General features: G+C 36.6%; 1 protein-coding gene across 1 annotated transcript in view; it reads right to left on the reverse strand.

Annotated features, from left to right (window-relative positions):
- LOC120530196 (coiled-coil domain-containing protein 178) overlaps positions 1–27,893 on the reverse strand; it is a 472,799-nt gene that overhangs the window by 149,801 nt on the left and 295,105 nt on the right. Inside the window, exon 18 of the mRNA XM_039754457.1 lies at positions 5,353–5,502. Within this exon, the coding sequence (XP_039610391.1) occupies positions 5,353–5,502 (150 nt within the window). The remainder of the gene's footprint in view (positions 1–5,352; positions 5,503–27,893) is intronic.

Here is a 27,893-nt window from a genome sequence, read left to right on the forward strand (position 1 = left end):
TTAATTAGTTCAATAAAATATTGTGTCCTTGAAAATGCTCTAAATAAATGTGCATATGCCGTAAACAACAAGTTCTGAAACGGACGAATGTTGGAAATATACTAGACAATTCATTTAAGTTGCAGATACATAACAAGTGTGTTTTCCACCCATTCATTCTGAACTTCGGTGATGTGGAGCCACTAAGCCAAGACAGAATCCATGTTTCCATGCGTTAAGAAAAGAATAAAGATGACACTTTATCTCCAGACTACAAACCATGAAAACTAAGGACGTTATTAGTGGGGTACAAATTTTTTACATTTTCACATATATTTTGCTCTTCCCAACTATTTGTACTAAGCTGTTGATGCTGTATTTGTGTTTCAGCTAAAATTCAGTTCTATTTAATTCTACAAATTAAGTTGCTACTGTCAGGAGGACATCCACGACACTGGGACTGCAACCATTTTTTTCATGAATATCTTTTGTCAGATGGCTTATTTACATTCAACAAATAAAGACAAAGTTCCAGTTTGTTCTGTTGTTTATAACCTGAAGGTGAATTTATTTCATTTTAGGGCTTGATGACTGTGGGTTATGTTGTGATATTTAAAAACCACAGGATCAAAACAGAGTGTACATACTTTTCATTAGACTGTAAATCTCCATGCATGCATTTATGTTAACTTTAAATTTAAATGAGGTTGTTAACTCATAGATTAAATGTATATTACATAAATAATTTCAGTTATCGTATGAAAAGGCTGAAAATGTAACATATAAAAGCAGTTGTAAAACTTTTAGTTGCTCCATAATTTCCACTTACTGTATGCTGAAATAAAGTCTTCTACTGTTACATGTTGAACTAGAAAGTCTGAAACAGTGATCAACAAAACTAACACTTTATTAAATTTAGCATTTAAGTCAATCTGACAGTGCTACCAAATATACCATAGGCTTAACTACAATGTCTTTCTTTCCACTCTTTCCTATTTTGCCGACATGTTTACAAATATTAAAAAACATTCTGCCATCAGACTGTGTAATAGTATTTTGTACTCTTGGCTGAATTCCTTAATCATGCATTCTCTACCTCCTTGTCCAAAAAATAAATGAGTTTCATAAAGTATGTCAAATAAACAGTTACTATAACACCAAAATAAAACTTCCACATTTGTTATAACACTGATTTGTACAAATATTTTTACGTGCAAAGTGGGAGTGGTGGGTTCATAGCCTGCCTAGACCCCACCTGTGTGAAGTAGTGCTGGTTCTCCACAAAGGTACTCTGTTTTCCTCTCTGATCTCAAACACGTACAGGTTAAATTAATAGTAGCTCCAAAGAAGGAGTGAGCATCGGCCCCGTGATTGACTTGCACTCTATCCAATGCTCTTTACCACCTTGCTCTCAGTGTTCCTGAAAAGCCCTGATTCTCCATGGCCTTGAATTTCAATACATGGCTTTACAAATTATATTGAACAGTCTAGCATTCTGCAGTATACACGTTAAAGGGTCCTTTCTGTCATTTTGTGAAACACATCAATGTTTCACAAAATAATGGATTCAACATTTCAAATTTACATGGTATAAACACTTAATAAACTTAAATATTCTTCTCATTAAGTAGCATCACTTGCTTATTGTATGAACTAACTAAGTAAGTTATTCTGTACATATACATCGGTTTACTGATCTTTATTGAAAGTTGACTAAAACTCCTGAATTTCTTTGTCTGAGGGCATCTACACTGTAGTTTGGAATGAGTCTTATTTATTTGTAAAAATAGAAAGGAATTTTTTGGGGGGGAATTTGTAATTAAATTACAAGGAAGAATTGAGAAGAACCACCGTTCTAAATGCGGTGCTTTGATTATTTTTACTAAATAAAATGTAATGTTACAGACACTAGGAGTCCTGGGGCCTCATGTATAAACAGTGCGTACACACAAAAATGTTGCACACAAACATTTCCACGCTCAAATCCTGATGTAAACCTAAACTTGGCGTAAAGCCATGCGCATTTTCACGGTAGCTCCAACCCTGGCTTACGCAAGTTCTCTGCTTGGTTTTGCAAGCTGGAGGCACCCAGCGTCAAAGCAGTGCAACTGTTCCTGTGTGGTTACCCTTTCTTTTTTAGATCCACATCCCTGACGCGGCTTTATCATATACACTGAAACTAACCGCATATTGTTTATTAGTTTAAGGCATCTGATTGTAATTAACCCATAACAATATAATGGCCCAGGGAATAGCCAAAGTACTCCAAATACCAGAACTGCTTTAGCGTTGTTACTCTCACTGCACCTTCTTCTTCTTCTTTCAGCTGCTCCCATTAGGGGTTGCCACAGCGGATCATCTTTTTCCATATTACTCTCACTGCACCACTCAGCGTATTTATATCATTGTATCTGAGTGGGGAATTACAGATCTACAGCAGCTGATCGGAAAGAGAATTATTGATATACAGCATCAAGCACACGCTGCCTCAGCCATGCTGTCTATTGAACTGCTCTCATACGGCAAACACTTCAAAGCCTTTCCTATACGGACCTGGCGGTTCAGAAACAGTTTCATCCCAAGAACTATAAACGTACTCAATCAGTCCATCAAGTGCTCCTTGTAGAACTGTTTGTACTTATAAGTACAATCACCTCACTGTAAACTTGCGATACGGTTATAATATTGCACAGCCTGAGCCACTTTATAAAGCGTGTATTTACATATGATGACGATAACATTTTTACGATGAAATGCAGCAAAATATGTTTATTATATTATACAGATAAAACTTTAACTTCATTTAAATAATCTATATTGTTAATAATTAAACATGTGAGGACACAGTGCTGCAGCGCTAGAGAGCAGCTGGTGCTCCGTTAATGGATTATTCCTCCCTTGCTCTGTATTCTTGCTGAGACTGGTGTGACACTGGAAGGATAGATGGATAGAATAATTAAACATGTACTATGAATCATGTAAGCGCGTCAGGAGAACACGTTCCAGGCTCATCACAGCTATGTAATACCCCAAAAAGGTGAGGGGGGCACTGTTGCTAACAGTCTCATCCTTTTTCTTCTCTGCAGCAGCTAGCAGACGGCCCTTGAGGGCTATTGACCCCGCCCCGTCCTGCCAAAAGGCTATAAAAGGATGAGGACTTTCCAAAGAACAGAGCTCCCTGTGAATGACCTGCTCTTATGAGCTGTCAACCATAGTGAAGCCGAGGAGACTAGACTGTTCTTGTTTTTGTTTTGCACCCTTGTGCACCAATTTTGCTTTGCATATATTCGGAATGAAAAGGGTAACGACCCTACTGGCACCCCAACACTTCTTGAAATTCACCCTGTATTCTTTCTACCTGTCCACACAATGTACTATACTTGAGTTGCTGCTACTTTTCTTACATACTTCTAATGCAGATAATTTCAATTTCAAAATTACTTTTTTTCTTCAGTATAAGGTTACGATTTCTTACAATACAATAGCAATACCTTACATAAGTACTTTGATTTTTCCTTGAATTGCTTAAATATTATACTTTTCAAGAAAACTTGAGAGACGTTAGTATTCGTAAATGCTCTATGCTTTTGTTTTATTCACTGCAATTAATGGTATATCACTGACAGCTGAGATTTGTAATTTAAAAATTGCCCCTGACATCTGATTTTGTTCTGTCTGTGTCCCTTATTTTTTTAATTAACATATTTAAATATCACCATTCCAGCAGACCTTGGTGTGGTTACTCATGTAAGTCCTGTCAATTAAAAAAAGTTAGTTAAAAAAGCTTTAATTAAATTTCTGATCAATACACCTAACCTCAAATATAACCTTGGCCTTAACTGGCTTCTGTTTCCAGAAAAACATGATGAAGCAAAAGGCAAGAGATTATTTCAAAATTCTTGTCCATGAGACAGACCATCAATATAGTAAAATATACTGAAATTGGAATAGTAATTAAAGTTTAAGAGTAAAAGGAATGGTTCTCTCTGAAAAGCATTGCTTCTTTATAATGTTACCGAAAAGAAAGAAATGCATCTGGCCACAATATATTAAAATAAAATCACATAATCTATTAATAGTAACCTGTAACATTTAATTTAAAATTCAACAGGAGAGTAAAGACATACAGAAACTGTATAATAGGTTTTTAATGTTGCATTAATTTTTAGAAAATAAGGCTAGAGAACAAAAAAATCAAAATTCAATTCAGTGTTTTTCAGGAGTTTAGTCTTAACATAATTTTGAAACATTGTGAAAAACATTTTAAAAGCCTTCCTGCTAAAATTGATTTGTTGTTAATTTTCATTGGAACAGATGAGCACAACTCCATTTGGTTCAGTCTATATCCCCTCAAGTCTGCCACTGTGGTGGCACACATCCACAATGATATACGGTACACCAGTTTATTTCATGAAGTGACTTGCACTAAATGTGGATTTTGGCAACGTAAAAAAATGGAAACCTTTAACTTTCATTCTGGATTTGTATTTTAATATTACATCACTCGAAATCCTACCACAAAATAAAACGTAGGTACAAGCGACTCCACACACCTCTCCCTCACTTTAAAGGAATACTCCACCTAAAAATGATATTTTTTGCATGTTACTTAGCTTGTGCTTTTGAATTGAGGACCTGCCTCTCCCCCTCATTCACTGGTCAGGAGTCCTGTCTTCAATTCAAAAGCACAGTATTATGGGCATGGATTTTCCTGTTTATAATCTACATTGCTTTTTCTGGAATTAACTGTTAATGACATTTTAGCACAAAATGTGTGAATTTTGCAAGTGCTGAGCATATGGCAGGATAACGGACATGTAGATTATACAACATGAGAAATGTGAGATTTTTTTTTCGTTTTTCCTATGGATTTTTTTTTTTTTTACACATTATTTGCTGTTATAGCTCAGGGGTCGCCATTGTGGCATATTACATTCTAAACTTTTTTCTCTCATTCCTCATAAAAACAAGAGATTAAAAAATTTTCGCGTTCATCACTATAGACTACATGGGGTAAGGGACATATAAAAATATATCATTTTTGGGTGGAGTATTTCTTTAGGTTGGGAAAAATGTGAGCAACTGTTAGACCACCCAGATCGACCCATCAATCTGGTAAGTATGACTAGTTAAAATAATACTTTTTCCTTGCTATCCTTCAAGTCACTGGAAAAATCAGCATTAAGATGTATTTGTATATCTAACTAAAACATGGGTTTTCTGTGCTGTATTCACTTTATCTAACCATGCTAGCAACACATTGTGTTATGTTACAGATGAACTTATAAAAGCCTTCATAATTTACTTTGTGGAATTAAAAAAAGATGACTAAAAAAGTCCAAAATGGAATAAAATTTTATTATAAAAAGATACCTTTTGGTAATCATAGAGAGAAGATTCCATTCTAACTTTTTCATCGTAGCATTTCAAAACTTGGGTTTTTGTTTCCAGCAAACTTTTTTGAAGAGTTTCATAGTCTTTGGCTAGTTGGACATTTTCTTTGAGTCCATCCTGAAGTGCAATCTGAAAAAAAGTTTAAATATTTAAGCTATTGTGTTTTGTGATAGAAATTAAGATTTTTTTTTGCCAATAATTATCTCAAGATACATAGATAGACAGAACAAACTTTATTTGTCTTGAGGGGGAAATTTGGCTTTGTAGAGAAGCTCTTTAATTGAATAAATACATAAACAGATAGATAAGTAAGGAAGTAAATCAATAAATACACACACACTTAGGTCTGAATACACACCAGAATGACTATTAAGCAAGAAAATGAAAAAGAAAGAAAACTTCTGACTTGCCAGTTCCAGTCCCAGTGAGGCATTCTGCAAACATATTGCTGTTAGTATAAAGGACCCCTAGTCATGTTTCTTAACACATTTCCGTGGAATAATTTGTTGGCTGAAAGTCCTCAGTGTTAGTGTGTCAGAGAGAGATTTAAGCAATACTTTATTAATTTAAGTAAACTTTAAAGAAAATTGTTTATCCCTCCTCAGAAAGATCTATAATTTTGAATAAATGGAAATACTACATATGGACTGCAGTGGGCTGGCACCCTACCCGAGATTTGTTTCCTGCCTTGTGCCCTGTGTTGGCTAGGATTGACTCCAGCAGACCCTGTAGTTACGATATACAGTAGCAGGTTGGATAATGGATGGATGGACTACATATGGATCTATAGGCTGATTTTTTTTTTTACTAAAATAAATAGGTGACTAGAAAAATAATAAATACAGTACAGTGTGATCCTTAGAGTTCTTATTTAATTTTGAGTAGCAAAAGTTAAGCAACCTGCATACGAAATGGTAAAAGGAATCTGGGTTCAAAATTGGGTATTTAAAAAACAGATTAAAAATCAGCAACATGCCACGGTTTAAGTCAAAGCCATGATTAGTAAATCTAAAAGCTTAAAATGAATTGTTTCAGAGGGCTATTGAATAAACCCCTTTCAGCACTTAACCCCAATTACACCAGAAAAAAAAAATAATTTTTGATATGTATCTATTATATTCCTTACAAAAGAACTTCTCTTTATGTTTACACACTTAACAAGCACATTCTGACTGACATGTGCTTTAAATAAGATGGCATCCATGGCAATGACAAGCCATACTTTGAGAACAATGGAAAATCCTACATAATACTACACCATGGAAATCTCAAATTTAATTTCTGATCTGCTACACTCAAACTGTAGTGGGAAATCCTGAATCTAAGGAGAAAACTTATTCATTGTGTACTGTGTGCAAAGGAGAAATTTAGCTTTTACTGAAGCTCATGAAATATAGAAATATTATAACAAACAACAAAAAGAAATATCCGTCTCCAATACACACAAGAATTGCAAAGAAGAAAAAATGTCAGTCTTGACTAATGTAGTTTTCTTTTTTTGGTAATTCTGGTGTGTATTTGAGGGGGTTGTTGTTGTTTGTTATAATAAGCTAATTCACTCCCCAGAACTATCTATCTATCTATCTATCTATCTATCTATCTATCTATCTATCTATCTATCTATCTATCTATCTATCTATCTATCTATCTATCATAAGGTGGCAGTCCCTGTGAGGTATTGTAAAGATGTACTGCTGTAGAGACAAAGGAACCCCAGTAGCATTTGCGCTTAAAGATAATATCACTCCTGTCTACAAAGTTGTGCCAGTTTCAAATGAATTAATGAGTACATTGAATTAATTGAAGCATACAGATTTTTCGGTTTCTCAAAACTAAATTATCTGAAGTGTTTAAAGTTTTTTTTTTTTAGTCATATAATCAGTAAAGTAGCTTCAGTCTGTATAAAAAAAATAATTTTATTACACTATAAATATAATGCTCACAGCTACTAATAAGCATAATAAGCACAGCCAAGGAGCTTGCAAAACAACTTTGGGACAAGTAAGTAAAAATTAGAAACAGAAGAACAATGTTAACCAAAGTCATAAGCACAAAGCACAGAGAAGGCAATTGCAGTCATGCAAAAAAGTTACTAAACCCTCTTTTAATTACGGTATGTATGTTTACCTATCAGGACACAACTAACAATCATCTACTTTAGCTCTCCCTAAATTGTAAAATTAGATATATCTCGCCAATGTTTTGACCAGCAAGAACTTTCATAAAGGTCATCATGGGCAATTAGACTAGATGAGATTATATTGTATTTGTCCCCAAGGGGAAATCAAAATTTTGCAGATGTTTCCAACCAACAGAGATCTATATTCCAAATGACTGTAAACTAACCACCAAATTTCTCAGGACAAAATTTGTAGATGAGAGCCAAAGTGAAATAAAAGATAAAATTTTATTGTTTTTCCATTAACACTAAACTTCCCTATATTTTAAACAAAATTTGGACAAAGCATAACACGGACCAGTGACATTACAGAGGCCATCTTATTTATGATTGAGCTCTAAATGTTTAAGTCATTTTAAGTTTTTCGACAAAAGGAAAGGAAAAAAATGTTTTAGTAAAATACTAATTTTTGGCTTTGACATACGACCGTTTAACTTCAATGTTATTTTCTATTTCTGAGTATGTATTAAATACTACCCTAATTTTGAAATCTGTCTGATATTTGAATTAATTTTTGCCTGCAGTTTATTGTTTAGAACTTTGACACTCACTATACAACATTTTAACACTAGCCTTTCATTTCTTGGGGAGATTCATTAATTACATCATGACATACCATATCCTATTATTTAAGCTATTTTCCTTTAGAATATATTGATGACTGCTAGTTTGTTCTTTTCAGTCACTGTATGTCTTATTGATAACCATAAGCACAAAGTAGACATGCACACTTTATACATGGGTGGTGTCTCAACTGTAGTCATAGAAAAATTAATATATCAGACATGCTGCTAAGTGGCCAAGTTTTAATGCTGTGACAGTATAGACATGAAAAGAACTGTTTATGGATGCCATCTATACAAACCTGCAATGGTTGGTTTCATTCAAAAGCATCTACAGGCAGTACCTACAGTATACAGTATCTATACAGTTTCTATACACTGCTTCCATGAGGAAACAGCAAAAGGATACAATCCGAGTGGTGCAGTATGATATTATTTATCTTGACTTTCAGAAAGCATTTGTTATGGTGCCACATGAGAGGCTGGCATTCAAACTAAACAAGGTGGGATTTCAGGATGTAATCTGTAGTTGGGGGCAACATTGGCTCAAACACCAGGATAAGAAAGTAATGGTATACGGAATCTTTTCAGAAGGGGGTGAAGTTAAAACTGGTCTCACAATGGGGCACTGCTAGCGCCACTACTACTTTTAAGACATATAAATGATTTGATAGGAATTTAAATAACACGCTGATTAAGTTTGGAAATGATACGAAGCTAGGAGGATTGGCAGATACAGTAATATAGAATCTGTTGAATCATTGCAGAGGGACCTGGATAGCATGCAGGTTTGGGAAAATGTATGGTAGATGAAATTTTATGTAAATAAATGTAAAGTATTACAAGATGGAAGTAAAAATGTTAGATTCAAATACGCAATGAATAATGAAAGTACATCTTATGAGAAGGATTTAGGAGTCATAGTGGACTCGTCACTATCAAATTCCAGAACGTTCTCAGAAGCCATTAAGAAGGCTAACAGAATGTCAGGTTATATAGAGCCCTAATGTGTGAAGTACAAGCCACAGGAGGTAATGCTCAACCTTTATAATGCACTGGTGAGGCCTCATCTGGAGTCCTGTGTGCAGTTTTGGTCTCCAGGCTACAAAAAGGACACAGCAGCGCTAGAAAAAGTCCAGAGAAGAGCAACCAGGGAGCTACAGGGAGTGAGTTATGTGGAAAGATTAAAAGAGCTGAGCTTTTTCAAGTTTAACCAAAAGGAGATTAGGAGGTGACATTATTGAAGCATTTACAATTATGAAGGGAATTAGTACAGTGGATTGAGACTGTAGTTCAACAAGAATAAGGGGACACAGTTGGACACTTATTATGGGTAAATGTCACACAAACATTAGGAAGTTTTCTTCACGCCGAGCACCATAGACACTAAGTTACCAGGCAGTGTGGTCGACAGTAGGTCTTTAGGGACCTTCAAAACCTGATGTCATTTTAGGTTATTTAACTGAATAGGACTGATGAGCTTTGTTAGGCTGTATGGCCTGTTATAATCTAAATCTTTTTATTGTCCTATACTGTCAGAGATTACTGCTTGTGTACAATAATGTAGCTCAACAAACAGAAAGCAAAATACTACAGAAGTGCAGACAAAATAGTAAAGAAAAATAAGAACTGACATAACAGAACAAACTGCAAGAGCAGATGACTAAAACACACACGGGAACAGGAAATAGTCAAAAAGAGAGAGAAAGTCAGTCAGTCAGTGATTTTCTAAGCCACTTAGTCCTTGAACGACATCGCAGGGGTCTGCTGGAGCCTAGCCCAGCTAGCATGGGGCGCAAGGCAGGAAAAAAAACCCCTGGACAGGACACCAGAAAGAGAAATGTTTTCTTAAAAATGTCTGACAATGTTCTTCATGCGCCCCTTTTAACAGTAATGAAACACTGAGGTGAATGTGAGACACTGGCGAGTGTGACAATGTATACAAGTGCTATAACTACTGTAGTGATGTATTGGCTGCACCTATATCTTGAAATTAAAAAGGCTGGCATGGTAATTGTCAGTAGAAAGAAAGCTAAAAAAAATCATGATAAAAAAGAGCAAAAATATGGCAGTAAGGCTGACACTCAGAGAAACTCAGAGAAATGAGTTAATATGAGAGATTAAATAAAGACTTACCTAAAAGCCACTTGCTTTAGCATGAAACGCAGAAGTAAAGATCACATGGCTGCTGTTTGATAATGACAAGGTGCAATTTGTACAATTCTATTTCACTGAATATTGTGTAAATAACTGCACTTATTTCTGAGGTCCTACCAGTGCAGCAGACATTCTATCACAATATTTAAATATCATAGCAAAATATAGTGTTTGAAGCTTGAGCTACAATCCTATTCCAGTGACCCGTTATTTAGGAAAGGTTTCTCCATTCATTGATTTGCTGTTCAGGGCATGGAATTTACAAAATGAAATGCCATTAAGAGGCAAGTTAATTATTTATGTATTAATATGGGGCAAAGAAATACAATGCAAATAAAATACAGCGCAGGAACACCAGTATATAAATTACAATAAGTAACTGTCCATTCAGCCTGCCCCTTTTAATCTTACTGTCGTATTCATACTATTGGACATGTTACTGAATATCTCAACTGTACCTGAAGAAATAATGGAGCGTGTCTCTGCAGTAAAACAGAACGGCACTAAACTGATGAGTTTAACCCAGCAGAAAGAGCGGCTGTAAACATGACAAATGCCTGCTATTGATTTCAGGTTTAATTACTCTGTGCCGCACTGACAAAGCCCATCAGATGTTGTTGTGAAGTGTAAATGGAACAAACTACACTTCACTGCCCATAGGAAACTGATGGTGTCTGCAGTTTGCATTGTTTACTTTATCCTCTCTAAACTTCAGCCTTCATCAAATTAACAAGTGTTGGTTTCTCTGAAACTGCAAAAGAAAGGAAAGTCTAATTTTCTATATTTTTATAAGGAAAATAAGATTTTGAAGAAGTGAGAAGACCTTTGTACGTGATTTTGAACAACATGTTGAGCAGCCAGAGATTTTAAAATGATGTCTCTCCAAAGTTTATTTTTTTTAATCAAAAGGTGTTGTCCACGATGCATCTTAAAGTTCCTCTCTTTTATTCCTTAATCAGACTCATGTCCTTTTTCATACAATGATATGACAATCAAAAATAGTCTAGTAAATCATCAAAGCTTATTGAGAAGACTATCAGAGGCAAGTACTGTATTAGAACCATTATTTAAATGTGTGATAATAATCTGGAGATGCTCATTGATGACTTGTGTTATTCTTGTATTATTTGGTCAAATGCTCTCTGCATGGGGATTTTTGTCAGTGTGTGACACCCCGTGTAAGGACCCAGTTGTACAGTTCCTGACTTGGGCTGTCAGTAGATGAGATCAAGCAACCAAAGGATGGAGTAAGACAGACTAAGACTAAAAAAAACTATTTAAAATCAGGAATCTGTTTTACTCCAGCAGTATCCATACTATTTTACCAAGAAAAAATGTCTTGCAAAAAAAAAAAAAACATTTACAATGCCAAGTCCAATGCAGAGACACTTCCCAAAAAGAAAAATCAGTTCAGGTGTTATAATATTTACAGTGGTTTCCGAATCAAAAGGGAAGAAAAGAACAAAACAGAAAAAAAAAAACTCTTCCACCTCCTTCGTCCAGCAATAAAACAGAAGGACAGGCAAAAAAAAAAAATTATCAAAACAAAATGAATAAACTAAGCACCTACTATACAGGGGGTCCTCGGGTTACAATGTCTCGACATACAACGTTTCGAGTTTACAACGCTCACTCCCATAAAAACTTAAAAAACTGAGACATGAGAAGGAATAAAGGTAAGGATTTTTTTTACACTCATTTTTTCTGTTACTACAGTACAATGTACAGTGCAGTATATTTATGTCCTTTTCCTTTTTCTGTGTCTTGGTTGTGTTTTTATGTTCTAGATCAGGGGTGGGCAGATTCAGTCCTAGAGGGCCGCAGTGGCTACAGGTTTTTGCTCCAACCCAATTGCTTAATAAAAACACTAAATTGCTCAAGTGACACTTCTGCTTTACTTTAGTTGTCTCACTCGTTAAGATTTTGAACCCTTATTGCTTATTTTAGTCTTAAACAGCTGTAGTCTTGGTTTTTAATTGCTCCTTATTAGCAATAAGATGCAAATGACAAAGGAAACCAGCATTTCTCCATTTAGCTTGTTTTCATTTACACCTGTGTGTATTTATTAGGCACTATTGGGTTTAAATAAATACTTGGAAGGAAAGTGAAGAGAAAAAAGTGAAGAACTGAGAATAACTCGTCTGTTTTAGACTTCAAATCATTTGGATGATATCCTTAGAAAGGAAAAAAAATCTAGGATATGTGAATGACCTGACGTGGCATAGTTAACGCACTAACAAGCCATGAAATTAAATAATTGACAAGGATTGTTTTTTAATTAAGCAGCTGGGCTGGAACAAAAACCGGCAACCACTGCGGCCCTCCAGGACTGAATCTGCCCACCCGTGTTCTAGATTATGATTTTGCAAATGTGCTAGGATAGGTAAGTGACTTAGGCTAGGGTGTGTTTCGACTTACACCAAAATTTGGGTTACATCACTGTTGTAGGAACGGAACTGTGTCGTAACCTGAGGACCCCCTGTATACACAAAGAACAGTACATATCTCCACTACTCAATTAAATAAATCAGTAGCACAGATCTACACTAGAGCTTGAAGACCTGGTCAAAAGACGACCCCTGCCATTCAGAATCTGGTTTTATATCACAAGCCCTTTTGACCATCCAATCCGGCATTACGTTTCCCGCGAACTACCAGTAATCAGACATGTCGGGACGTACACCATTCAACGGCACCTGCTCAGGCACAGTCCAGCCAATTTCAACATTCGCTCTCATGCGCGCGCACGCATACCCGTCTCTCTTGGTGACTTGTGTTTTCAGCCTCTGTTAAGTAAGTAATATTTTACTTTCTCCCGTGTTCACTCCTCTACTTTGCCACACATGTGATTTCCTTTTTTTTTGCCAGCCACTTTAAAATGAAGCTTTCTGTCCTTTAGACCTGTTCATCTGATTTTAAATATTCTGCACTACTTTTGCCCTCTCTCTTCCAGTGGATACGGAAGCGCGCCTCTGCATGTGGCCGTCAGAAACCATGAGCACGCTCGAAAAAATGGCCTCAGACACTTGCCTCAGTGGAGCACCTGCAGGCCTCCAGGCAGCCCTTCAAATATCCCAGCACTCAAATTGCTGCTAAAACTTTGTACCGCTGCCCTGTTAATCTGCGTAGGGGAGCTAAAACCGGTAAATGAAAACTTTATTTCTTTTGCATTTTTCTTTCCAAATTTCCATGATAAGCTGATCGGCTACCTCTTTATTTGCATTATTTACGGCCTGTGAGCTTGGCTTATCACACAGTGGTTATCCATGAATGTCTACTCAGTTCATTTTGTCACTCTCAGTCACTCCAGGATTGGTTGCTGTCTTACATCCGGTAGTATTAAGTTTGGTTGTGTAGATTAAGTAGATGTGTACTATCCACGACTTTTTGTTGCTTGACAAGAGACTGAGAGTGCTGTAGTACCCATTCCTTCCCATGTTTGTCTGTCCATTAGATGGTAGATGGCCTTGCAGAGTGAAAGTTACAACATTAGAACAATCTAATGGAGGAGAACAGGCCATTTAACCCAACAAAGCTAACCAGTCCTATCCACTTAATTCTTCTAAAAAACAAGTCAAGCTTTAAAAATCTAACTAAGTCTAACTGTCTACCACACAGCTATCTTATTCCAAGTGTCTGCGGTTCTCTGTGTAAAGGAAAACTTCCTAATGTTTGTGTGAAATTTACTCCTAACAAGTTTCCAACTGTGTCCCCGTGATCTTGACGAACTTTATAATTTTAAACACTTCAATCATGTCGCCTCTTAATCTTCTTTTGCTTAAACTGAAAAGGCTCAGCTCTTTAATCTTTCCTCATAATTCATCCCCTGTTGCCCTGGAATGAGCCTAGTTCCTCTTCTCTGGACCTTTTCTAGTGCTGATATGACCTTTTTGTAGCCTGGGGACCAAAACTGCACACTGTACACCAGATGAGGCCTCAACAGTGTATTATAAAACTCAAGTATAACCTCCTTGGACTTGTACTCCACACATCAGGGTGCTATTTAACCTAACATTCTGTCAGCCTTCTTAATGGCTTCTTAACACTGTATGGAAGTTGATAGCGTACAGTTGACTACAACTCCTAAACCCTCTAATAAGTTGTACTCTTGATTGTCAGACTTTCCATTGTGTATTCAGTTGTAACATTTTAACTTCCTATGTGTAAAACTTTACATTTACTGACATTAAACCTAAATCTCAATGTCTGCAGGGAGTTTTTATTCCCTAACCAGGCTATGTTTGGATATTTAAGTTTCCTTTTACTAGTGAAGCATGTACTGGGCAGGCTGCCTGATGACTCCAAATTAGCTCCTCTAAAACAGTTGTTTCCAAATTCAATTTCAGGGTACCCTGTGGCTGCAGAGTTTTGTTCCCATCACTCTCACATTCAGTCAGTCATTATCCAACCGGCTATATCCTAACACAGGGTCACAGGGTCTGCTGGAGCCAATCCCAGCCAGCACAGGGCGCAAGGCAGAAAGAAATCCCTGGGCACATTCAGTGAGTCATTTAACTCCTAATTAATCTTATTGTTGAACTAGCTAGTTGTTTTTATCTCTTATTTTGCAGTAGTAAGATTTACATTAGTACAGAAAATATTTGTGTATGTTTCAAATGCATTTTATTTCGTCATCATTGTCTGAAAGGTCAAGTGGCCTATCCATTATTTACACCAGTGGTTTCAAACATTTTGTGTAGTGGGCCATTTTTTTATTATGGGGGGGGGGTCTCCAATGGAGTTTTCATAGGGGTGGTCTGTCAAGGAGTTTCAAATGGCACACATGTGGGGGGAGGGTTTCCCGTAATATGCAAGTGGCAGAGAGGGGGTTCGGGGGGACGGTTTCCTTGGAGTTTCCAGTGGCTTGTGAATGGGTGGGCCTAAAAATCATTTAACCAGACATGTTAACTGTGTTTCCTTTTGATGTAAAATCGGAAGTAGTAAGCCAAACAGTGAAATATCTTAGGCACCGCTTCACGGACTGGCAGTCAGCAATAACAGTGTTATCTTCCTTTCAGCTTTTAGCAAAGCCATACCAAAACTCGCAGCCACTGCTTGTGACACTAACTCACTTTACACACTCTTGCTAAGAATGCATTCCTTGAGCTGTACTGACCTCTCTTCTTCCATTTCACACCTCACTTTAGAAGGAAAATGTGATGATGTCTCATTTTGTATTGTCCTGGACACTTCCCGGTCTTCACTCATTTGTCCATGAGGCATTGCTGCTGTTCAAGTAGCCTGTAAATCATTTGTTCTGCATCTTTCATTTACATGAAGTCTATTCCCAGCGCATAGCTACACTTTTAATACCCTGAAATCAGGTCATAAATCTTGGTCAGGGCATAGTCAACGGTATTCTCCTAATACAGTGTTTCCCAACCTCGGTCCAAGGGACCCATTGTGACTGCAGGTTTTTGTTCCAACCAGATTTCTAATCAGTGACAACACCTGATAACTTTGATCTCCTTTAATTAGCTGGTATTTATTTTTCTTTTATTCTACATTCAGAAAAGCACAGCAGCATGATTTTTACATTCACTGTCTGACATTTAGAAATATTTCTGCTTTTGCTATAGATTTAAATGCTTAACTCTCTTTTGTTGATTTCAGTATATTTTACCTTTTCTCTGTGCAGTTTTCCCCCTTATTAATGACAATTAAAAATGAGCAGAGCAGACCCCCTCGGGCAAACAACACTGAATCATGAAAGGCAAAGCTACTTTAGCATCAGACTCACTAATTAGTAAATAATAGATTAATTAAACAATTAGAACACCTAGAAAAGTAGAATGAAATTCAAGATGAAAATATTGTTAAAAAGAAAAAATACATTATTCCCATATAACTGCTTGGTACATTTTAATATATATATTTATTTATTTTTACCAAACTTGGTTTTCTAATTTCTATATTGTTCATATTGTTTCTATATTGTTCACAGAACTTGGGAAATAACACATCACTTAATTAGCCCAGGAGTCGAATTAAAAACAGAAGCTGGTTGGAACAAAAACCGGCAGCCACAGTGTGCCCCCTGGACTGAGGTTGGGAAACACTGCCCTAATCAAATAAGGTAGCTGTACAAATGTTGACAAAGATTGGTACAACGGTGTAGACTTGTATACTGTACGTATATGCAAATAAAGAGATTTTTTAGAGCTTAATATATATTAGATTATATGGGAGTTTTTGTCTGGTTTTCAAGATGATGGCCAAAGACAGACAGCTGTGGATGAACTTTGTTGCAGCCCAACACACCAAAGGAAGTAAAGGGCAGTAAGTAAGTAAGTATAATGTAGTTTTCATTTCTTAACTCTCTTTTTTTCATTTTCCTATTCATTTACCTTCTTTCTGTGGAATTTGTTCCCTTCATTGTATCCAAATGATAACATTTAACAATAAATGAAGCAGACACCAGGACAAACAACACAGAATGATGAAAGGGTTGCACAGTAGAAATTTCAAAACTGAGCTTTCTAAATTTCATTGGAAAGTAGCATTTATTTATGTTACATGGAGATATTTTGGTGTTTTTTAATCTTGGTTTCTAAGATTATATCATCCTGCAGATTTTGGTTTTTTTTTTCTCCAGCCCGCTGGAGTTTTGTTTTTTGCTTTTTCTGTCCTCCTGGCCATCAGACCTTACTTTATTGTTTGTTACTTAGTATTGCCTAATCTTAGTTTTAAATTTTTCTTTTTTGTTTCATCATCTTGTAAAGCACTTTGAGCTACATCATTTGTATGAAAACGTGCTATAGAAATAAATGCTGTTATTGTTGTTGTTGTTAAAACCATCAGTTAAGGAAGAGGTAACTCCATTGAAGTTTTTCAATTTCATTCTCACAGTCCTGGGGCTTCATGTATAAATGGTGTGTGCATACAAACGTTTCCACGTTCAAATCGTGATGTATAAAACCTAAACTTGACGTAAAGCCACGCAAATTTCCATGGCAGCTCATACCCTGGCGTATATAAGTTCTGCGCTCGGTTTTGCAGACTGGCAGCACCCAGTGTCAAAGCAATGCTACTGTTCCAGTGTGGTTACCCTTTCTTTTTTAGATCCACATCCCTGACACGGCTTTATCATATACACTGAAACTAACTGCATATTGTTTATTAGTTTAAGGCATCTGACTGTAATTAACTTGTAGCAATATAATGGTCCATGGAATGGCCAAACTAATCCAAATACCATAGCTGCTTTATGTCACTGCACCTTCGTCTTCTTCTTCTTTCAGCTGCTCTTGTTAGGAGTTGCCAAAGCGGACCATCTTTTTCCATATTACTCTCATTGCACCACTCAGAGTATTAATATCACTGTATCTGAGTGGGGTATCACAGCTGTACAGCAGCTGATCGGAAAGAGAATTATCTTTATACAGCATCAAGCACACGCTGCCTCAGCCATGCTGTCTATTAAACTGCTCTTCAGAGCCTTTCCTCATGGTTCAGAAACAGTTTCATCCCAAAAACTATAAACGCACTCAATCAGTCCATCAAATGCTCCTTGAGGAACTGTTGAGTACAATTACCTCACTATACAGTTATAATATTGCACAACCTGACCACTTTATAAAGTGCGTATTTACACATGATGGCAATATCATTTTTAAGATGAAATGCAGCAAAATATGTTTATCATATTATACAGATAAAATTTTAACTTAATTTAAATAATCTATATTGTTAATAAATAAACATGTGAGGATTGGTTCCTGCCTTGTGCCCTGTGTTGGCTGGGATTGGCTCCAGCAGACCCCCGTGACCTTGTGTTCGGATTCAGCAGGTTGGAAAATGGTTGGATGGATGGACACAGTGCCACAACGCTAGCAAGGAGCTGGCGCTCCGTTCACGGATTGTTCCTGCCTCGCGCTGTATTCTTGTTTGGACTGGTGAGACACTGGATGGATAGAATAATTAAACATGTACTACGAAGATATTTCAATGTTCCTTAAAAGTTTTGAAAAACAATGGCTTAACATCTATTACAGAGTTGATTGTGTGGCAATTGGGTATTTGGAGAAAGAAAAGTAAGGACAGGAATTGGAGGTTAGTACATTTGAAAGACAGTACTGCTACAATAAACGATATCATCGAAGGTCGCGCATGGCGCAGCAAGCATCCTGCGTGAGGCATGAACAATCACTGCGCCACCGTGTTCCCATGTTTAATAACATGCTTTAACTCCTATCATCATGAAAATGATATCAAGTATACATCTCAATATTTTAATTATTCAGAGAGCTGTAATATCACAAATGTAATGGATTCTGTGTCCTGTCGGAGGAAGACAAAGCCTGTTTAAGAAGCACATAGTGATTAACACACATAGAGCACATAGTAGATCAAATACAAAACAAAGCATTTAACATGCTACTTTAGTTACGATGGGATTTGAGAAACTAGTAAATGAAACGATTTAAAGATAAATTTAAAATAAACTATGTGATTAAAGTGGAAATTTTGAGATTAAAGTTGACATTTTGTGCTATTTTCCCCACTGTGTGCCTATTTTTTTTTCCTCTGTACCCTAATAAGCTTTCATATGACACTCAGACGGTGGGCTACGACTTGCCTTTTCACGGTGACTTTATAATATGGCAACTTCTTTTTTATTTCGGGCACTGTGCAACTTTGTGAACTTGACCTTCTCCGATATGCTATGTCATTTGATCAACTTACTTTTGTTGTTTATACCACTGTTTAAACCAACAAATAGTACATTTTTCCTTGCCTCCAGTTAGTATTCGCTGAAATTCTTCTATTTCCCCCTGTGCTTTTGCCATTGCCTTTTCACAGAATGCTTAGCTTAAGGGCTATTTATATTGATTTGCATATACAAAGAGGCGTAACTGGTAGGAGACGGGGTTGGACAGCAGGTGGGTGCACTAGCGTTACTTTTCACAGTGACTGGGATTTATGTAGCGGAAGAACGTGGAAGTTGGTGTTCGCACAGATTTATGCATCTGGATTTTTTTGTGCGTAAGCACATTTCCGCTTTAGTCCATATGCCATGTAATAGTGTGAATTCTTCGCACAGCGTTATGCATGAGACCCCTGGTCAGGACCTTGGGACTCAAGACAGCAGCCTGCCGTATCCTGATTCATAAGGCAGACCACAGACTGCCACCTCTTTTGATCACCACAGCTTTCCTCCCACCAGGCGGACCAATCGGGGAAGGCCCACATAATAAGCACAAACCAATCAGAGTGCAGTTAAGAGTTTCTGTTTTCGCCTGTCCACATTACAGGCTGTGTTGTAGGAAGTAAATGACTCTAGAGAGTGTTTTCAAAAGTTTACATTTTCGGCAGTTGAAAACGCTGGGGTAGTGTGGATGACAATAGTATGATATTTTTTCTAAACCTGTATCTCTCAAAGAAATACAGAAAAAGTCAAGAGGTCTCTCCTAACATTTTAAAACAAACAACTTGTAATCTGAGCTCCCTCCTCACCTGCATTTTCAAGAAGTGGTGGCACCATGGCTGATCCTGAAAGGGCCTTGAGAACAAACTGACTTTTTATATATTGGATCCAAATGCAAGCATCTGTATGCAGTTCAACAGAGTGAGTACCAGACCACAACTGCCAGTTTTTATAATGTGTTTCTATTATGCTAGCAGATACACAATTACAAAACATTTTTCCTTTTTACCTTCTTACTAGTTAAAAAGAAAACAATAAAGACTATTGAAAAGAACAATAAAGATGTTGTTAGCAATAAATTATTGAGCTGTGCAATGGAATCTGCTTAACAGAAATACTCCATGAATATGTATGAATAAATACTTTACTTGTCATTAGCCAATATGCACATACACATAGTGTCAGGACATATGAGAAGGGGCTTAATTTGTAATCTTTATTTGTAATGGTGGTCTAAAAGCTCCACAAATTACATGACATCCTGCTTCGGTAAGACTTTCAAGTAAAGTAACAAAGATTTAGGGATCTTAGAAAGTCTTGAGGTACAGCATTATGTTTACCTTGCACATTAAATTATTAATTCCATTGCTACTTATTAAGACTTTAAGACTTAGAATTGTTCCTTTCAAAAACTGCCAAGTTTAGCTTCATGGAACACACATTTTTAAATGACCATTTTAAGCATTTTCTTGCCTCTGATTGACAAAAAATAAAGATGTTTTGTATTGTTTTATATTATGTTAATCCTCTAAATCTGTAAGGTTAATCCCTATATATCTTTGAAAAATACCCTATTTTGAGGAATTTATGTTGAATTAAGAAAATCCAAGCACATCCGTCCAGTTTTGATGTCACTACATTGGTTACCCATGCCATTTAGAATCGACTTTAAAATTCTGCTTATGGTTTACAAAGCCTCAAATAATCTTGCACGATCCTATATTTCAGAATGTCTCTCACTTTACATTCCAAATCGTAACCTTAGATCTTCAAATGAGTGTCTGGTTATTATCCCAAGAGCTACACTTAAAAGAAGTGGTGAGGCAGCCTTCTGCTGTTATGCACCTAAAATCTGGAATAGCTTATCGATAGAAATTTGCAGAGATAATATGGTGGATCACTTTAAAAAACTGCTAAAAACTCATTACTTTAATATGGCGTCCTCATAGTTTCCTTTTAGTGTAACCCTGATATTCTGTATATGCATTTAATTATCTGTTTTAATCATGTCTCCAAAATCAGTACTAACCCCTACTTTCTCTACTGTTCTCTTTCCGGTTTTCTGTGGTGGCGATCTGCGCCTACACCACCTGTTCAGGGCACCATGCTGTCCCTAAATTGGTGGATTGAAGGCCAAATATCCACATGACCATCATCAGCAAGTTCTTCCACATGAAGCCTGAAAACCATGAGGACTGATTCGAGATCATTGATGTTAGGTAGAATGCCTGGAGGGGCCTAGCTGAGTGGTCTCATGAACTTGGAACCCCTGCAGATTTTGTTTTTTTTTTTTTTTCTCCAGCCATCTGAAATTTTTTAAATTTTTTTTTCTCTCCTAACTGGCCATCAGACCTTACTTTATTCTTTGGTAATTAGCATTGCCAAATTTTTATATATTTTTTTCTTTCTTCATCTTATAAAGCACTTTCAGCTACATCATTTGTACGAAAACAAGCTATAGAAATAATTGTTGTTTTTGAATATTACTTTACTCAATGAAAACTGAGGATATATGAGATGAACTGGAGGAAACTCAGATTGTCTCTCTGGCTTTTATTGTTTAACACCAATGATGCTAATTAACTTACATTTAGCATTTCTGTGTGTTGCACTTCTTTACTCTGTTCTGTGTCTTATGATACAAACTAACTGGTCAGTTGCTAGATTAAACTTTTATTTCTTGATGGATAGATATATCTTTTCTATATCTGAGAAAGACTCAAGTTCAAGTTTCCTTTCCAAAGTCAATGCCAGTAAATTTTTCTGGACCAAGTAACCTAAACAAAACGGGAACCTAAACTCTCAACCCAAAAAAGGGTCAAAACCGAGAAGTACTTTTTTCTTGTTGTCCCTTTACACACTACAGACAAGTACTCTTCACCTTCTAAACAAACAATTTTTATAAAGAACAGAATAATTTATTATTTTATTAGTTGTGCTACCCATTTGAGATGGGTTAAAAACTAAGTAATCAACAGAGACCGAAGTGTTAACGTTGGCAGTGCACCATGCAATGCATTAGCCTTTGTTATATGGCATTTGGTATGGAGATTGTAAAAGCAATATTAAAGTGTGTGATGCACCATCTGTTGGAATGACAAATACAATGCATTTTACTACTAAAAATGTTTATGATGTGTCATGATTTGGAATGACAAAGATATAGCATCCGGACAGACACACAGGCACTTACACTTTTATTAAGGTAGTAAATGGTTAATTGATGTTAGTTTTTCAAACACGAATAATCTTGTAATCCTCTTATTATACTCTTCTTATTCTTTCTTTCCTCTAGTTGTTTTTTCCATCTGCAGCCAGAGTAAAGTTGTAAGGAGGAAGCAATGCTTGCAATTTGCCTATAAATGGCATATTAAAGCATAGTAGCAGCCTTATCTACAGTACAGTAATAATTAATATATGGTGCTTTATTATATTTATTTACAAAAATGAATATCTGAACCACAGAAAAAGAACTGCTCAAATATGTGCACAAATGCAAATAGATCCTTAGACTATGCATAGTTTGCTTAATGAATTTAGTTATGTTTTTACAGTAATGTGAATGAGATATGAGACACCCAAAAAGGAGATGTTGCCTGCTGATTTTGCCATTTTCTATAAGATTTATAAGAGCTGGTAACATCACTTCAAGTGAGGCCCACTGAATCAACAGGCTAAATTAAAGGACAAATTCAGTTGTAGGACACAATCTGGTCCTCCTGGAGGTCACAGCGAAGGAGAGAATGAAGACAAAACTGAGTGCCATCATGAATGACGCTGCACATCTGACACACCAACACTGAGGACTTTCAGAAGAAGAATTATTCAGCAGAATTGTGTCATGGAATGCGATGGGGGCTCCTTTAAACCAACAGCAATATGTCTATAGAATGCCTCACTGGGACTGGGACAGTCAAATCAGAATTTTCTTTTCTTCTTTCTTTTAAATCATTCTGGTGTGTATTCAGAATATAGTGTGTGTGTGTATTTATTTATCTATTTATTTATTTGTTTATTTATTTTAATAGCTTCTGTTAAAAGCCAAATTTCTATCTATCTATGAAGAGACCAGTATAGTAGTGATTTGCAGTGATTTTTTTTAATCAACAAACATCTAAGTGAATTTGCTTTGAGATAATAAGATGAGAAGTTAAAACACTCATAAATCAATTGCACTTAGATTACTGATTTATAAGCTTCCGCAATCATGACTTAAGTTTTGCATACCATTTATCTGACATTTATCTATAATTTATCATAAAGAACTCTTGATGGGTGACTTTACTTGAATTCACTTACAGACCTCAGTAAAAGTTTCCAAATCATACTTGATTCTATGGAGTCTTACGAAAATGTAAATTGAACAAAGCACCCTAAAAACAACAATGGTTAAATCAAATTACTGCATCATTCACAGAGCTGACATTCAAAATCCAATCATCTCTCCTGTTAATTAAATAAGTTCAGGCCATTATTTAATTACCTTTGACTTGTTCCTGTCCTTGCCAATAAAAGTGCAAATAAAAACGAAAAGGCCGATGCAATAATAAAAACCTTAGCTCTAAAAGGTAAAACTGATATTTGGGGCAAGCGTGGCCTTTGCTTTGAAGCCAATGTGCTACAGATAATGCTATAAGTAAGAATAAGGTATGCTTATGAAGCAGAGGCTTCTCAAAGTAAAGGTGGAGTGAAAAGGAAATCCATATGATTTAATAATAACAGACACTCTCTTAAATTCAAATGCTGAAAATTTGAATGTAGATAAGGAACAAAAACGGACTCAGATTAAATATTAAAGCCCTGTGCTTTGCCTGGTCAAAATACTAGTGCAAATAGACAGATGAAAATTGAAATTATATCCAATTCTTAGGCATGGGTAATGTGACAAATAATAAATTGGAGCAGTCAGATGCATTTACTCCTAACACAAGTTACGATTATTTTATGGATTTCTTCACCAAAAATCTTCATGTTACTTCAGGCTGAATCAGCTAGCAGATCTAATATTGGTAGGATAAAGTGCATCTTTACAAGTGAACGCGTCTTACAATTTTTAAGTCAATGAGGAACAAAGGATTTCTTCCATTCATTTCTAAATTGAACCTAAAATCCCATTCTTGGTCCAAGCCTCAACTATTAAAGAATCAGCTACCCAATTTTCAGAAGATATACAGTACTTAATATAATTGATATATTTCTAGTTTCTGAAGACTATAAATTAGCCATTGTCTGAAAAGACCTCACACTGAGATAACACAGAATAGTGATGTGTCTACAGTAGGTGTGTTATGAAAAAGAGTCCTTCTAGAAGGGAACTGCACTAAATAACACAGAAAAGACGTCAAGGACCAGCTTGTACCATAAAGAAAAAGACATCTGAGTTCAAATTAGGGAGATGGATCTCATTGATCTTCTTCAGGCAAACTAATACAGGAGAAGGAAATTCCTAATTTTAAATCTGGTTACTTGTAGCTTGTCCAGCCACTTGTTGGAAATTCATCTAGGGTAGTGTTTCTCAAGCATTGGGTTGCAACCCAAAGTGCCGGTGGGTCACGAGTTGCTATTGTTTATATTGGAAGTGGGTTGTGGAAGGTTGTTGCTCTGCCAATCTGTCCATTTTACCCTAACACTGTAATAATCAATTTACTAATCAGGACCCTAAACTGACTGTGATGATCACATTCGATTAGCTAGGGTGGACCCCCCTACCCCCAAACTTGCTTAGTCATAAAGACACTTATATGGGAAAGAGAGAAGGTTAAGAAACCGTGATCATGAGCATGGTTCAACACAATGAATAGTAAAATGAGAATGATACACTGATCTGAAGCAACAACATCACCTTAAGGTAGTCAGCTAATGAAATCCCTGTAAATTCAGAACATAAAATATGGAACAAGGAAAGCTGGAAGGTATCATCTTGGAAATACAAAGGACAAGTTTAGGAGGAATGGGATTACTTGAGATAAAATGGAGGAAAGAGTTGAACTTCCTATGTAAAGGTGAATAAACTATATTTACAAGTAAAATTAGAGTCACAAATAACTATCAATCAGATTGAATTGCCTACATCAGCCCATAAGTGGAGATGACATTTGTAAGATGGTCAAGAAATATGAAGCAAGTCATGTAACATTAAGAGCACATTGCATACATGAAGCTAGAGAAGGTGGTGAAGAGAAATATGTCAGGCTGGAGCTTATCCCAGCTAGCATAAGGCACAAGGCAGGAACAAACCCTGGATAGGGTGAACAGACACACATTCCAGACACACACTAGGGTCAATTTATTGTCATCAGTTCACTTAACCTGCTTGTTGTATGCACTGTGGGAGGAAACCCACACCCAGAGGAAACCCACAAAGACACTGGGAGAAGATGCAAACTGCAGCGAAAGCCCCAGTCTCCTTACTGCGAGGCGGCAGCACTAACACTACATCGCCATGCCACCTCAATAAAAAAAAATGATACAATTAAAACAGCAGAAGATAAACTGATTTGGCACTGTGATTTCATAAAACTGATGGAAAGAAACAAACACTGCAAAGAATGTGTGGCAAAGGCTAAGAATGAAAAACAAATACATCACAAAAAACAAAGAAGCAAACAATGTTTAATAAGTATATACGAGGGGGAGTCAAGCTAAAGTTAGAAAATGGGATTTATTAGAAAATGGAATGATCCTTAACAAAACTGATTATGATCTCCACCTTTCTCATTACACTTGTGCCACCTGCCTGGTAGTGCCAGTGGATTCCAGCAGAATAAGAGGTTGTGTCTTCTCCTCGCAAACCACTCATGCACCGCTTTCTTCACATCGTCATCTGTCTTGAATCGATGACCACCCAAATGTTTTTTAAGCTGTCCAAAAAGGTGGAAATCACACGGTGCCAAATATGGTGAATAAGGAGGATGTGGCAATACCTCAAACTTCAATATCTCCAGACAAGCCTTGGTGTTCAAGCAGTGTGTGGCATTGTCTTGCAGGAAAAGGACCCCTTGAAACAGTAGTCCCCGCCACTTGGATCGAATAGCAGACTTCACATTGGTCTCCAGCAAGTCACAGTAACTTATACTAGTGACTGTAGTACCCCTCGGCATGTAGTGTTCGACAATAACTCAGGTGCACAAGTGGTTGCAAGGAAAAGACAAACCCTTTTATTCTGCTGAAATCCAGGCACTTCCATGCAAGTGGCGCAAGTACATTGAAAAAGGTGGAGACTCCATTGAGAAATGACATGATCAGTTTTGTTGAGGTTCGTTTAATTTTCTAATAAATCCCATTTTCTAACTTTAGCTTGACTCCCCCTCATATAAATAGAAAAGCTAAAAGAAGTTAAAAAAGGGTGCCAATCAGTAATCAGCAAGATGTAAGAGTAACTGAAGAAGCAAATTACATGTCGATACATAATGTTGTCCTGCTATGCTGAGCCGACAAGCACACGTATGTTGGCCAGATTTATATTCTTGGAGTGTCACAAATATGTAAGGTGAGCCTGCAGTCTCCTGATCCACTGATCAGTTTGGGCAATGCAAGATTAAACAGTCCACTACTGTTTTTTTTTTTTTATCTTTGACCACAAGGGTAAAGCAGAGGATAAGGAAAGTCATGGAGGCTGATGTTGATCCTAAAGTGACTCAAACTTGGCAACCACAAACATCATCGACTTTGCACAACTGAAGCACAAAACATTCTCTGACTCAGTCCTTAGACACTGCAACTTCAGCTCCACACTTACAGTGGGTATAGGAGCAGAGTCCCCGACAATGCTATTTTAGTTTTTTGGCGCGTGTGGACAAATCTTATTTTTTGACCTGCTGTTTGAAGCAATGCAAGTCAATGACATCTCTGGATGTGTTACAGATTGCGCTTTGCTATGTAACAGATGTCACTGCCACTTGTATGCAAGCAAAGGATGTGTGTGCCATTTTATACACGCTGTGGTGGCCAGATGGAGGGCATAGTATGCTGTAACATCTTTGTTTATAAGTTGTGCCAGTTTTTGACAAAATGATGGAAGAACGCAATCCTACAAAAAGGGAACATTTCAAAACTTCATTTTTGCTTGTTTCATTTTTTTGGGGAAAGGTATAGAATAAGTATGAATTGGTTGTGCACCAAGTGGTAAATTAATTGAAAAACTAGCTTGGGTCTACAGTCTTACTGGTCTTGGTTTTGAATTTTCTGCACTCCTGACCTTTATCCGGGTTCTGTTTGTTTTAAATCACCTCAATGTTGACAAAAAAGTTCTGGTTTTGGTCTTACTTTGCATTTTCAGTTAAGAAGTTTAACTATCAAACCTCTGCAAACCAAAACACAAATAACAATACTGTTCTATTTTAATTTGGTTTTTTTTCTGTAAAATTGTCAAAGTTTTAGGGCTGCTTTGTCCCTCTCTACCCTCAAACAGAAAATGGTTTCTACAATTAAATATCTGTTTAAGAGATTCAAAGATGATACATACTGTATGCCACAGAAGGTCACAGAGCTCATATGAGACCATTTTACAAATGACACCAGTAACGGCGCACTGAACGATAACATGCAGTGAATACACTTGACTTATAGTTTTCATCCTCTTTCTCTGTACGATTACCATTCGTTTACTCAGAGGTTGATGCGCTTGCTGCTTTCTTTTCTCCACCCTAGTGGTCCGCTTCTTCTCTTCTTTCGTCAGCATCTTTTTGTGTTAAAACTGATGAACTCAGTGTTTGTGTTGCAATTACTTAGTACTTTTTCTTTCATTTTTCACTTAAGCTGCCATTTAGTCTTCAATCTGCCTCAAGAATGATTTAAGATATGAAGAGGTAGGAGAAGTGATGGCGAAGGTGGTAGGGATGTGCCGCATGGCCGCCCTACTGGCCGCTTTCGAGAGTTGATTCTACAATAAAATAAAATAAAAATAAAAACAGGAATAACCTTGCAGGTCAATCATCACCCCGAAATCAGATAGTAGACGTCACGTAGTATATAT

This window comes from Polypterus senegalus, chromosome 5 (assembly GCF_016835505.1).
Source record: "Polypterus senegalus isolate Bchr_013 chromosome 5, ASM1683550v1, whole genome shotgun sequence".
Taxonomy (NCBI): Eukaryota; Metazoa; Chordata; class Cladistia; order Polypteriformes; family Polypteridae; genus Polypterus; species Polypterus senegalus.